General features: G+C 45.9%; 1 protein-coding gene across 5 annotated transcripts in view; it reads left to right on the forward strand.

Annotated features, from left to right (window-relative positions):
- KALRN (kalirin RhoGEF kinase) overlaps window positions 1–14,586 on the forward strand; it is a 523,968-nt gene that overhangs the window by 422,218 nt on the left and 87,164 nt on the right. For all 5 annotated transcript variants that reach the window (XM_050900356.1, XM_050900357.1, XM_050900358.1 and 2 more), the window contains exons 35-36: window positions 1,801–1,830; window positions 3,415–3,661. In XM_050900356.1, the coding sequence (XP_050756313.1) occupies window positions 1,801–1,830; window positions 3,415–3,661 (277 nt within the window). The remainder of the gene's footprint in view (window positions 1–1,800; window positions 1,831–3,414; window positions 3,662–14,586) is intronic.

Genomic DNA, 14,586 nt, shown 5'->3' on the forward strand with positions numbered 1-14,586 from the left:
TCTAGAGAGATTACTTTGCTGTGGGTTAATTTGGTAAGTAAATGGTCTTTGTGGTGTGGTGGTACGTAAGACACAGAACAGGCATGGTAAATACTTGGAATCCCTGGGCAAAAGGAAGGAGCTCCTTTTCTGTTCTTTGTGGCTGGCACCTAAAAATGATCTGTGGGCCCCTACCTGAGCTAACCGCTTGCACCTACCACCTGCACCTGTAAAAGGGAACCTGCTTAATTCCTCCTGCCAAAGAGGGGGTCTTTCCCTTAAAACGTATTATTTTACACTGGCTCTAACTGGTGAGTTGGAGCGTGGGGAAGCCCTGGTCCATGTTTCCATCCAGAGGATGCTGGAGGAGCAGGTGATATAAATTCATACGGCTTCCAGGGAGCCGAGGGAGGTTAGCTCCCTCCCTTACACATCAAAGGTAGGCTTCTAAAGCTGGGGGGGTGAATATCTCCCCTGCTGAGGAAGAGCTTGATCACACCAGGTGCCGAGCAGCTCCTAGAGGGGATGATTACTTCCAGTTCTCATTATATTAAATCGCTATTTTTAATGAATCAGAGAAAACAGGAGCTCGGGGCTAGATGGTACCTGAGGGTCATGGAGCACACCTGCCTCCTCTGGGATAATGCTTACAGGTGTTGCCCTAATTGAAGCATCTGTTTGTATCACAGATGTTCAGTTATTTGAGAAGGGATTGACAAAGGCCTGCGATAGACTGATTTTAGGTTAGCTGCCCCTCAGCCCGCAGTGCGGAGGGCAGCATTGCAGGCAGGGAGCGGGGAGCTGCTTAGCACAGCACTTCCCAGGCTGATGCTCCCGGGGAAGTGCCTTGTTAGTCTCAAACTTTCCCAAGTGCTGTCTTCACCAGGCCTTTTTCCCTGGAATATTTCAGGGCTGTTTCACCTTTCTTGCTTAAGCAATAAAAATTACTTATTTTTCAAAAATCAACCTGAACCATCTGAAGAAATTTTTTTAATATTCTGGAACATTCCCTGCCCATATCGTTGGAAGCGATGGGTCTTGGGATCCTGTCTGAACCAGCTCCTTCATGCCTAGACACCGCACATCATACTTAGATAAGCACTTTGAAGACAAGTGAGAGTTAATTCTTTATAGCAAATTAGCTTGCTGTGTGATGGCAAACACGGACACCTAGTGGTACTCGAGTGCAGGGCATGTAGATGCCTTAAATTTATCTCTGGAAGAGAAGTAGATACAGCAGAGTGTTTGTTCACATGTTTTCCCCTAAAAGAAAGAGAGATTTGATTATTTTCAGATAAAGTATCATAGATAGCATAATGTGGGGGAAAGAAAATTTACTTGGCAAGGGGTAGGGAAAGAATTAGGGGAAAATCATCACATTTGGTAAGATTTGTCAGTGTATTTACCAAGAAATAATCAGGTTTTTTTCTTGTGTCTTAAATATACCATACCATACCAGATCAGATAGCATATTGGATCAGAAAGATTTTCCACTCCTAAATCAGTCCATAGCAAAGTAATCTCAGTAAATATTATACCAATATCTTATTCTTACCATACCTGTGAATGTTTGTACTCCAGTTATGGGGAGATTACGTCAGCATGATGAATGGTGGGTTTGCTGATAAACTGCATAGCTAGGTGCTAAACTGGTCTCTTCTGTGCTTTCATCAACCCACTGAGCTCTTTCTGCCAGGATTAATGCGAGCACTCTGTCTGAATGGCCTCGAACAGCTGCCATGGTTTGTTTTGTTTGTTTTTTTCTATTTATTTACAAATAATCTTTCAGAGAAATATTTCCTTCTTCTTCCCCAAATCTAGCATTTCGTCTACGGCAGAGACACAGGACAGGTGAGAACCAGTCCTTGTCCACTGACCCCTTTCTGTAATTGTAAATATCACCTCTGTGAATGGGATTTCTTTCACACCTGCATAAGACACACGAACCACTATGCCACTGAGTGGGGAGACGGGCTGTTCCCATGGCAGTGTGCATTCAGGGCTGCTTGGGCTAAGATAAGGGATTTTGAGGTTCTACTAGCTGAAGAATGAAGTCTGTAGAGATGAGAGAGCTCTCCTCAAGGGCTCTCCCATTGAAGCTGATAAGCAGATCCCAGTTCTCACTGATTTCACAGAGATACTCAGCATCTTACAAGATCTCGCCCAATTCAGTTGGATTTAAAAGTTGTTCTTTTAAAAACATTTTATAATATGCTTGGGTTTAGCTTCATATCCAAAGAAACAGGGAGGTTTATGGTATTACACTGTTTTGAATCAGCTTGTTTACCATTCTCATCTTAATAACTTTTGAATCAGTGGACTAATTTCTATCAAATTTGACACTGGAATAAGGACCTCAAAGATTCCTGCATGTTTCAGGGAAGCAGGCAGCACGTAGAGCAGAAAGACCCAAAAGAGGGCCCCTGATGACAGGCAGACAGCAAGAAATCCACCCTGCAGAGGAGCATTAAGAAAGATTCCTCACACCAGAAAAAATTAGATTTGTGCTCACACCTTTTTAGACACCAAGAATCAATCTCTGAGATCCAAATCTGTAAGAAAACAAGCTTCATTAGCTCTGCTGCTTGTGCAATCACTTCTTCTGGTTTGTTCTGCTATATACACAAGCGCTTATATATCCGGTCTCTGGTTATATAGAGACTATGATTAAACAGAGACCAGTATTGTTCATCGGGAGTCACAGAGTGTGAGGCTGAAGGAAAGCAGCAGGTTGCCAGTGCTCAGTACGGAAGTAAGATGATACATTTATTCTTAGATACAAATCCTGGAAGTCAGCATATAATCAATCACTCTACGTTTATATATTTACACTTCTGTTTTCCATCAGAGAGTATGGGAGGAGCTTTTCCGATCTGCCTGGTCAGGATTCCCTAGTCTCCCAAGAGGTCCCTAGAGCAAGTTTGGGAAGATGAGGGCACGTTTCTTGTCTTGCAAAAAAATTGTAGCTGTTTCCTCACTGCACTGGTGGCATGTGGAAATGTGTCCAGCTCTTGCTGTAGATGGGTGAGCTGGAATTTGTCCTGCCATGAGGGCACAGCACCAAGGCAGCCTGGGCTATTGCCAGTCTAGAAAGTCACCCCAGAACTAAAGCAAGAAAAAAAGCAAGGTTTCTGATGGACACCCACAGCTGGAAAATTCACAGCTAGAAAATTCACCCACAGCTAGCATTCAAAAGGTTACTGGGTGGGTAGCTTTGATTTCTCGCTTCAGCCCAGCAGAATCAATAAGAAGTAAAGGAAACCAGGGCCACAACATGTTGAACTTTGACAAAAGAGATTATTAACTTGGCTTCTAAGGAATATAAATCCTGTCTTTGCCAGTGTAAATATGATGCAAAGATGATTGCCTTCATCCTGTCCTCTCTAACTTCTATTCCTGTTCTTTTTTTTTTTTTTTTCTGTTGAACCTGGGCAGTTATCTGGAGGGTGTGAACTAACCGTCGTGCTCCAGGACTTCACAGCAGGCCACAGCAGTGAGCTGAGCATTCAGGTGGGGCAGACGGTAGAGCTGCTGGAGAGGCCAAGCGAAAGGCCAGGCTGGTGTTTGGTCCGGACCACGGAGCGGAGCCCGCCTCAGGAGGGTCTGGTCCCCAGCAGCGCTCTCTGCATTTCGCATTCCCGCAGCAGCGTGGAGATGGACTGCTTCTTCCCTTCAGGAAAAGGTAGGCAACAGTCCAGCAGGTTTAAGACTGTTTTGGATTTCCCCTTTTGTATCATGTAAGTGCAAAGCTGCTTGGGCTGCTCTTGCAGTTGGCGTGGGTAAAAGACTGTTTAGTTGTTAGAGAGTTTTGTTACCAGATCTCTGTGAATCGGCACAGCACTAGCCTAACTCCATTTCCATGAATCAATGTTTGTACATGTGCGTCTTTTGCTGTGTGGTAATCATTATTGTCGTGAGATTCTGGGTAAAAATAAGACCTTTAAACAACAAAGGGACTCATTTTAGTACTGTGGTGGGTTGACCCTGGCTGGATGCCAGGTGCCCACCAAAGCCGCTCTATCACTCCCCTCCTAAGCTGGACAGGGGAGAGAAAATATAATGACAGGTTCATGGGTCGAGATAAAGACAGGGAGAGATCACTCACCAATTACCATCACAGGCAAAACAGACTCGACTTGGGGAAAAAAAAAAAATTTATTACCAGTCAAATCAGAGTAGGATAATGAGAAATAAAACCAAATCTTAAAAACACCTTCCCCCCATCCCTCCCTTCTTCCGGGGCTTAACTTTACTCCTGATTTTCTCTACCTCCTCCCCCCGAGCGGCACAGGGGGACAGGGAATGGACGTTGCGGTCAGTTCATCACACATTTCTGCCACTCCTTCCTCCTCAGGGTGAGGACTCCTCACACTCTTCCCCTGCTCCAGCGTGGGGTCCCTCCCACAGGAGACAGTACTCCACGAACTTCTCCAACGGGAGTCCTTCCCACGGGCTACAGTTCTTCATGAACTGCTCCAGCGTGGGTCCCCCACAGGGTCACAAGTTCTGCCAGCATACTGGCTCCAGCGTGGACTCCTCTCTCCGTGGGGCCACAGGTCCTGCCAGGAGCCTGCTCCAGCGCAGAATTCCCACGGGGTCACAGCCTCCTTCGGGCATCCCCCTGCTCCGGCATGGGGTCCTCCACGGGCTGCAGGTGGATATCTGCTCCACCATGGACCTCCATGGGCTGCAGGGGGAGAGCCTGCCTCACCATGGTCTTCCCCAGGGGCTGCAGGGGAATCTCTGCTCCGGCGCCTGGAGCACCTCCTCCCCCTCCTTCTTCACTGACCTTGGTGTCTGCAGAGTTGTTTCTCTCACATATTCTCACTCCTCTCTCCGGCTGCAGTTGCTGCTGCACAGTAACTTTTTTCCCTTTCTTAAATACGTTATCCCAGAGGCGCTACCACCGTCACTGATGGGCTCGGCCTTGGCCAGTGGCGGGTCTGTCTTGGAGCCAGCTGGCACTGGCTCTATCAGACATAGGGGAAGCTTCTAGCAGCTTCTCACAGAAGCCACCCCTGTAGCCCCCTGCTACCAAAACCTTGCCACACAAACCCAATACAAGTGCCTAAAAACCTAGAGGGAGGGAAAGTCATGTTGTATATACACCCAGGATGTCCCAAATTGTGGATATGTTATTTTATGAGTGCCACAGTGCACACTAGTGCATGGTCTTTTAGTATATCCCTGCTGCCTGTCTATCATTGCAAACAAGCCACCGGTGAGTGCTGGTACACTCTACTGACTCATGAACTGGAGACATTGTGTGTAATGGTGCAGCACAATGGGGAAAGAATCCTTTACAATTAGCATGCAAAAAAACTCATCCCTGGTATTATCCTGAGAGCTTGGGCTTCACTCACAATGAATGGTGAAATATTGTTCGTCTCTGTGGTGTCTGTGGCCTATTTAGTTGATGTTCTGTTCTGAGCAATGTGTGTCCCGCATATAGCATCCATGCAACCAGGCATAGGAGACGCTCCAGACTGATAGACCAAAACCGGTTCAGTTCAGCGCGGCCAGAACAAGTCTCCTTTTGGCTGTGCCCCCGCTTTTGGCCACACACAACGCAAGTAAGGTCCAGGGAGGAAAGGCTCCTGTCATCCCACTCCTGACTTTAAGCCTGCAACCCGAACTGGCTTTTTAAAATTTTTTTTTACCTCTGCATTAAGGGAAATAGAATTTGATCCATTCTTGTTTGAGCAAGTTAATCTTGGTGGTTTTGTTTGTTTTGAGAAAAAGCATTGAAACCAGGCTGTAGCCCGTCCTCGCTCCCTGCCTGCACTCCCACTGCGGAGGCTGGGAGTGGGGCACACCCCTGGGACAGAGCGGTGCAGTAGGGCCAGGGTCTGCAATCAGGGTTTCCCTTAAAGAGCTGTCTGATCTAAACCCGGGGGAGGAGAACTCAGCTGTTCCTCTCAGATTTGATCCCCTCAGCAGGTCTCGTTCAGTTCGGTGCTTCCCCTTGCCCTGCTTTGCAAGGAGGAGGAGGTGAAGTTTGTGCTGGCTGTCAGCTCTGTCTGCAGTGCAAACTCCAAACTCGTCCCTCACTTCTTAGACCCACTGCCGCGTCTCCTCCCTGCCGCACGCCAGGGGCCCTGCCCTGCTTCTGCTGCCACAGGAGCCTGTCCTGGTCCTCAGCTCTCCTCTGAGACTGCAGTTGCTTACATGCAAATTAAATCTGTGAATAAACAGAAAAGTAAAGCTGAAAATCAGCCTGGTCTGTGCAAGAGCAGTCACTGCCTGGTATGACTCATAGGAAGCCAGAGACGTGTCTGCTGGGTGCGTGGTTCAGCAGTCGGGCTTGGGTCCTCTGCTGAAGGACACAGTGAGACGCCACTCAAACTTCATTTGAGTGAGCTAGGTTGTAGATCTTTTCCTCAAATGAAACAAAACTAAAAATTGCAGGACTAGGCTGTGGAAAGGGAGGCAGGAAATCCCGAGCAGGATTGAGACAGGGTGGTGCAGGGGCTGAGGGCTGGCAGAGGACGTGGGGACTCTGCTTCCAGCACGACTGCGTGAGCTTCAGGGCACCATTGCACTGCAGGTACAGCGTGATGAGTGCAGTGCCAGGCTGCGGCTGGTGGACCAGAGCCGACTGATGCCTGGAAGCCACCAGGCTGTGTCAGCACAGCGCTGAGCCTGCGCTAGCATGCTTTGCCTGCCTGTGGGGCAGGTTATCTCATGTAACACGCTGCGACCGCTTCCAGGTTGGAGCTGGCTCATCCCATCATCTCCAAACAGGTGCAGAGTGAGTCTGGGGCTGGCTGGCTCCAGCCATGTATTCATGGCCTTTATTTCCTTATATCGCTTTCCCTCTCGGCCTCAGTTTTCTTCCTGCACAAACCAAAGCTGTATCAGGGAGCCTCAGTGTTAATGGGATCTCCAGAAGTGCTGCTAGAAATAATAAAAATAACCACCCAATCCATAATTTTGGCCAGAGTACAGCAAATAGGTTCTGTGTCTAATCAGTTCTCCCTCTATTAGGAAAACAGGAAATTGTTTAAACTGAATGAACAGATGCTGGGAATAAAGAAAGAGGAGTAAGTTTAAAGTTTAAAGGGGAAAATGCAGTAGCCACTGGAAGAGCCTGCCGATGTCATGAGATGCTGGAAGGATTAGCATGATGAATGGCTTCTGACTATTCAGATTCGTGTCCGTCTCTACTTCCAGTAGCTTTAGGCATGGGTTGGACTCAGAATCCCTTGGTCCAGGCTTCCAAAATTTCTGGCCTTTCCCTACAACCCAGGACAAAGGCTGGCACATTTTATATCAACATCAAATGGTATCCCCTGCCTGTTTCAAGTATGTAAACATACACAGTTGCAGAAGAGCAGGTTAATAGCTGAATTTTGCTTGCAATTACCAAGACACATAATTCTTTGCTCTTACAAGCACTGTAATTTTAAAAACAGAAAGTATCTATACTCAGAACTTAACATTTCTAATAATAGAATTTGCCATCTATGATAGAAACATGCAGAGTTTTGACAAGTATTAAAACACAGTTACATCTGCTTAGTGGTAAACGGCAAATTACTGTGTTTGGTCCTATTATAAGTTATGGTGAACTATAAATGTAAATCATGTGACTCACAGAAGCTACCTAGCATCCTTAAAATGGAAGAGTAAAGAAAGTAATATGTCAGCCAACACCTGAACAGATGAAGGCTTGAAAGATTTGGTGGATTATCAGAACATTTTGTAGATCATCAATCCAAGCCCTCATCAAACAAAATAATAAGCCTTTTTAAACATCCTCACTGAAAACCACTGGAAATGCAAAACTAAACTTCACAACTGAACATGTGCTCTGGCTGTTCCTCACTTTTTTACACTATTACTTTGAAAATAGGTAATGAATTAACATAAAATATTGCAAAAGGAAAAATGTGGTGCGAATATAAGACAACAAATCTGGAAGAGAACACTTCCTAGCTTTTGTAGTGAAATATCTTTACAGATTTCTCTTGTTGTTGATCAGTAAAAGTGCAGAGACTTTAAGGACTGGTCTCCCAGCCTTCCGTCTGACTGCTGGCTGTGTTCCTTTGGAGGATACACATTTGATTTTTTCATGACTTGACTACAGCTCAGAGCCCAAGTATAGTCCTGCCTGTCCTTCCTTTCTGATTACCTGACAGTGTTTGCAATTACCCTCTGTAAAAAGGCAAACAGGTTTCTGGGATTCACCTTTTGCAAGTGATTTACAGATGATTGAATAAAAGGAACTCGTCTGCAGTCTCTATTACTGTACTCGAGAATTTGTGGGATTTTTTTTTCTGACTAGTATTCCTAGGAAGGAAAAAGAAAGACCTGTGACACTAGGAATGAAGCTCTGTTTGAACTATCCCACATGGCTAATTACGGGAAAGCTGTGACTTTTATTCCTGTCTCTTTTACCCTATAATTGAGCTCTAAGGTATTAAGCTATAAATTTCAAATTAAGAGAGAAATCCACATGGATAGAAAGCAACTTAATGACCTAGCCAATATTCATTAAGCACACTGCGACAAGCATATTCCTGCTGTCAGCCTGTTAGCTTTGACCGAGTGATTCCAAATTTGAATTTGGCCCATGAAACATTCAGATAAAATCTTGATCTTATGACCCTTCACTCAGTGTTTTTCTTGTAACATCAAAGTCACAGTGTAATTCAAAGAGTAACAAAGGCTAGTTTTTGCAGTAATTTTAAGCAACCTCCATCACCAAAGGAAAAAGAAAGCATTAAAAAAAAATTAGGGTTTTATGACACTTGTTTTGGACTGATGATATGTGAAGGGATCCCATTCAGGGCCCCAAACCAGATCCTGCCCGCAGGATACTTGTATCTGGTACGTATCTCTGGAGGAGATGAGGAATATTTTTTTTTAAGATGCTATGCGAACATCTTGCTGTGCAGGCAGATGGCCACTTAACAGCAGGGCTTTGGTGGCAGTGGTGGGTCCTTATAACAGAGGAAACTGAGAAATAGTTGGGTCTCTTCCAACTGAAGAGGGAACATAGGTCTCGCAAGGTGTATGTTAGCAGGGTGAGCATCTCATCTGCACTTCCCAGCTGGGTCCCATTGACCCTGGTGCATCAGCTAGGAGAGCGCCAGACTTTGGGCAGGAGGGACAGGAGTTTTGGTGCTGCTCAGGTGACAGCTTGTACATTTAGGGGGTCGCCTACCCCATCCTACAGCCAGAGAGAGCCTGTGGCTGGTAGGTGCGATGGCAGGCTGGGCTGTGACAGAAGGAAGCAGAATAAGGATTTAACGAGGCTGGTGAGAAGTAGAGTGGTATCATTGAAAAAGAGGTCATGCTGAGACCTGCATTTTTGTGACCACTCCTTGTGGGAAAGAGCAGATTATTTAACGGATTAGTGTGCAAAGCTGGTGAGGCTAATCTGGCTCTTGTTGGGGTTGGAAGTCTCTTTCCTCCAGTTCCTGATCTCAAAATAGTGATCTATGTAGGGAACAGCATAATTGTTTCTTCCCATGTCTCTGTTTTTAAGAACATCTTGGATTTTAGTGGAGGAAAAGAGTCTAGGCTGCTTTTATTGTGTCCCTGTTCCTGTTGAGTATTAAATTGCAATCTGCATTGGCTCATGCACTTTCTCTGTTGTGTTTTAAACAATCTCTGTTGTGAAACATATTCGATGGTAACGATTCCCGATGTCCTGGGGGAGCTGTGTGAGGACAATTCAGAAGTTTTAGTGCACTGCATTAAAGCTTCAGTTGTCCTTGTAGAGGCTGAGAAATTGTTTTTGTTTTTGAAAGTCTTAATTAAGAGCAGTCGATTAAAATGTTTGTAAGGCTCTGAACTAAAGGAAACATTTCCTTACGTAACAGTTGATTTAACTGGCACATAAACAGGTCATGGGGTTTCTATTAAGCAAACAATGTTCAGGCTCCCATTGTCAATATAAATATGCAGTATTTAAATAAAGAAACAAACCCTCACCTCTGTTCCTAATAGCGTTCCAACAAGGGTGTTCAGAGTCAAAATTTCATAGTATAGACTGTCTTTCAAGAGAGGTCACGTGGACCCCTCCTGCCAGCATTTAGTGCCTTGTGGCATCCTTGTTACAAGTTCAGGACATGGCTTACATAGAAAAATCACATCAGGAAAGTTTTTGCTGTGTTTTCACCCCTTTTCAATCATGACAGAGCAGCTGGAAACAAGTCAGCTAACCAGCGTGGTGTAACACGGCAGCTCTCTGTGGGCTAGCACCAAGGATTGCCAGGGCCCAGCTCGGGACTACTGCTCTACCTCAGTATACAAGGGTGGCTCCATGCAGTCGTGAAAGGAATGGGAATAGAAAGATGAAAGAACTCAAAACCACTTTGCTATTTCAATCAGGTCACCCTTTCCCTTGTTTTTTTCCCACTGTGTCTCCCTCCTCTCTCTCATCAAACAATGGCTGTTTGTCTTCATTTTGACGGCCCTTCACAGCTTCTCCCTACCATATCACTCCTTTTGACATCAGTGGGCAGTGTCTGCCCTAGTGCTGGAGAGCTGGTGATGCCTCTCTCCCCCACCTACTAGTATCTTTTGATCCCAGACCTCTGTGCTTTCTCCTACTTCATAGTCACCCTGTGGAAGAACTCACATACCCGTAAAGTGTCCGTCCTTGGTGTTGTCCATGCTTACACCTTCTACTGGACTCTGTTATCTCCCAAATAATAAAAAATGAATAGCAACAATTGGCAGTATGGGTGATGAGATTTGATTTTCATTGTTTCTAAGAGGTAGGCCAGGTCAGGACTGAGAGGATGAGCCGTACCTGTGTAGGGGTATTCATATCACTGTGACTGTAGCTCTACCAGGGATTTTACCTGTTGGGTACATCAGTACATCAAGAAGACAAAACTATACTGACAAATCCTTGCAAATAGTCAAGTCCTAGAGGCAGTGTCAGTCCAAGCACCACCTGAGTAACTAGATAAGCTAGGCACAGCCTGACCAAGCATGGCAAATACTTGTCCTTCACAATAAGTCGCAGCAGCTACAAGTTGTGGACGCAGACTGTATGCAGGCTGTTGGAGCCATGTTCTGATGGCTTGCGAATACCCATATTTCTTTGATGTGGTATTTCTATTTCATTATTTTTTCTTATTTTCAGTATGGCATCACTAGATATTTAAAGCTACATTCAGCCATGTGGACTTGTTTAGGACATATCAGGTACCACTAAAGTCAATTATACTTATTGCTTCAGCTGTTTTGTTATCTAATCAAAGCAAAAGGCCTCCAGTGCTCTACCTGGAACTTTATTTTTGTGGAGAAGTACAATTTTGATGAATGCTTTGATAAAGCAGGAAAGGCTATTTCGGGGGAGGTTGCTTTGCTTTTGTACAGTGGATTTTTATTATTTTAAACACAGGAGTCTTTGTTTAAAAAAGAGAAGGCCTGCAAATTTTCTTGTTTACTTTGCCTTTGCTTCCCCTTCTGACAGGGGGTAAAACTTTATCCACCTAGTCCCCTGTCAGCTTAACTCCAAATTTCACTGTATGATGTCCGTGCTGGTTTTTTCACTGAAAAAGGGGAAAAAAAAAAAAAAGGAGGGAATTTAAAATGCCGTGGCCAACTGAGCTCATCAAGAATGCCAAAGGGTTCAGCACCTGGTCTGGCAGGGAAACTGGGGGGAAACTCAGCAGTGGCACATGTAGTGCTGTAATCCACACATACTATGGTCACAAAGGGTCCGATCAGGATTAGACCACTGATGCTGTAATGTTTGGACACATCACCATTTGTTGGGCCTGATTCCCCAATGTGGGACCCATCTACCTGCTTTCCCTGCTGCTTCTTCCATCCTTGTCATAGGTCACCCTTGCTGCATGTGTACCAGGAACAACTTGGGGAGTACAGCAAATAGGGAGAGCACAGGATAAAACTGGGCAGAATTCAGTAGCTGATATTGCATAAAGGTCAGGGCACCTGAGCTAAAGGTCCCTTCTGGCATTACAGTCTCTGACAGCTTTATTATTGTGCAACTCATGGTCAGTTTTCTAATGCATAGCTTACAGCACCTTTGGGACCTTTGCTTAATTTGGCTGGGAGGCTTTCAGAGAATAGAGTTTCCTGGTAGCAGATATCATATTGATCACCTGTATCTCATCATTAACATACTGGCACCATCATCCCAGGCTGTGACTGAGTATGAGGTGGAATTGCTGCCTATCAAGATAATATATCATTCTGATTTTAGCATCACATTAGTCAAGGCCAGCTAAAAAAAAAGAGAAAAACTGGCAGAGAAACCCTAATAGTGGTCAAATGGGAAAGCATCAGCAAAAATGTAGTGCAGGATGTTTCCAAACTCTGTGTGGATCTGTGAGAGGACAGAAACATTCACATTTCAGAAGGGTTAAACGCTAGTCTCTGCGGAAGGAAGGGCTGACCATGGTGTATCGCTGCTACGCAGGCTCCTGTCAACACTGCGCAGAGTGGTGCTCATGACATGTCTATTTCCAAAATGAAAAATCTTCTCTCTCAAGATAAAGGGTCATTTGTTTCCTTTAGATGTGCTTGTGGGTTTGTTGGAGAGGCAGTTTTTGGAAGAGGGTACAGTTACTTATTGCAGCGCTTCTGTTTTGTGGAGAGATGGTGGTTTGGCAGGTCCAGGGTTGGGTGGTGGAGCTCAGCATACAGCTGGCCAGGCAGACTGGGTCTCCCTGTCAAGGATTGGAGCTGTAGGGAGTGAGAGGAAGGGGGAGAGGGATCGCAGCTCTAAGAGACTTTCTCTTATGGCCTCTCTGGACCTGTTTCCTCTCTTCACTTGCCTTATTTCTGTCTGTCTGAGGTGTTGACAGCAACACTCAGGCAGACGTGGCTAAGCATTTTCAGATGAGGCAGAGAAGGAGAATTGAGTCGCCAAGACATAGCCGTGCGTTCTTCCAACTCTTTGATGTTTCTCTAAGACTCTCACGTCCTGCTGAAGTTTCCTTGTAAAGTCATTGTTAGAAGGCATTTTCATGCTTCCCCACAGGAAAAAAAAAAATGTAACAGAGTCCCTCTCTGCGTTAGGCTCAGGACCGCATTTCCTCCCACAGCTTCTGTGGAAGACCAGGGTCACAAATTCTCCATGCCCTCCTGGCTCTCCTGCCTGCCTTCCCAGCCTTCTTTCCTAGGGCCAGCCCATGCTTTTCTTTTCCTAGGGCCAGGTTAAGCCAACCCAGATATTCAGGGCTCTGTGCAATGGGATGGGGTTGTGCTCCTCAGCACAGGTGTTGAGAAGCCCCAGCGCACCCTTTTCCCTATCCTGCAGAGAAGCAAGAACCTCTCTCCTTGGCTGCAGCTCGCTTACAGACAAAGGGAAGGTCCCAGCCGGTCCCTGCTGCCAGGACCTAGCTGCTTAGGTGATGGATGAGCGGGTGGCCACAGCCCTCTCCTGGCCCCATGAGCCATCTGAGAGGGGACAGTCTGAGAGGACTTCAGCTGGGCATACCTGGACAAACAAGACTGCACTGGTCCTATTTTCCCAACTTGTCTTCAAAGACATGCTGGAAAAGGAGTCTTTAATTTTTATTGCTCACATATTGATGTCCCAACTGTTGGGACATCGCAAAGACCAAAGACAGTTCTACTGAGTAAATACTACACTTTTAATTCATTAAGTGAGATAGTTTCCTGGAGTAATGTGGGCTGTGCAGCATCCCATATGGCCTGGGGAAGACCAAAGACATCTTCCGTACAAAGGACCCTAAGCCAGGGAAGGCCTGTCCTGCCCAGTCCCCAGCTCTCCCAGAGATCCCAGCACGTGTCCTTTCACAAAATGGCTGAGCTCAGCCTTCCCTTGTGTTAGCAGGGTCAGAGCAGAAAGAGGGGCCTCTGAAGGGACTCCACAAAAAGTGCTGATTGAGTCTGAGCGATGGTGGTTGTACCGAGAAAGGACTCAGGCTCCTGCTGTGGTACTGAGGTTCAAGAGACCAGCTCAGGTCAGGTATTATCCAAGGCTCTCTGCACAGTTATCCAGGGGAGGCACCTACTGAAAATGGTCTGAATATGATGCCTGTTTCTTTTTATTAACTGCACAGGAACCTTGTAGATGCATTCTGTTTCTTCTCCTCCTTGGAGCTGTGGTACCTCGGTGCATTGCACACACCAGAGCAAGCAGGCGGAGTAGAGAGTTCAGTTTGTAGCATGAGGTTTTATACTAGCTCTGACCTGAAGCCAGCAGCCATAATATCTCCACGCCTCTGCCCCACTAGTGAAAAATAAGCAGCCCAGAGGAAGGGTATAAAAATAGCTCCTTCAGTAAAATCTACTTCCTCTGTATTTAGTCGTGTGTCTTGAAATACATGTAGCGTGTTGGGAAGGGGGGAGTTGTTCTGTAGTGCTTGGCGCATCAAGCTAACAGGAAGGTCATCCTGAAAGAGCAACGGGAGCATGTGGATGGCTTGTGTCTTGTGTTTCCTCTGAGGTCGGACTAAATTTAGCAGATTCACAGATGGACATCGGACCGTAATCCGTCTGGGACTGCGGGGGGAAGAGTGGGATCTGGGTTGTTTGCCTAGGCTTTTTGCTGTGTAACCAGCTTCAATGAGCCACCATTCATTATTATGTTCCTCATGGTTTTCTGCCTTGCTTAATATGCAGAAACTTACTGCCTGATCCTTTTCC

This window comes from Gymnogyps californianus, chromosome 7, assembly GCF_018139145.2.
Source record: "Gymnogyps californianus isolate 813 chromosome 7, ASM1813914v2, whole genome shotgun sequence".
Taxonomy (NCBI): Eukaryota; Metazoa; Chordata; class Aves; order Accipitriformes; family Cathartidae; genus Gymnogyps; species Gymnogyps californianus.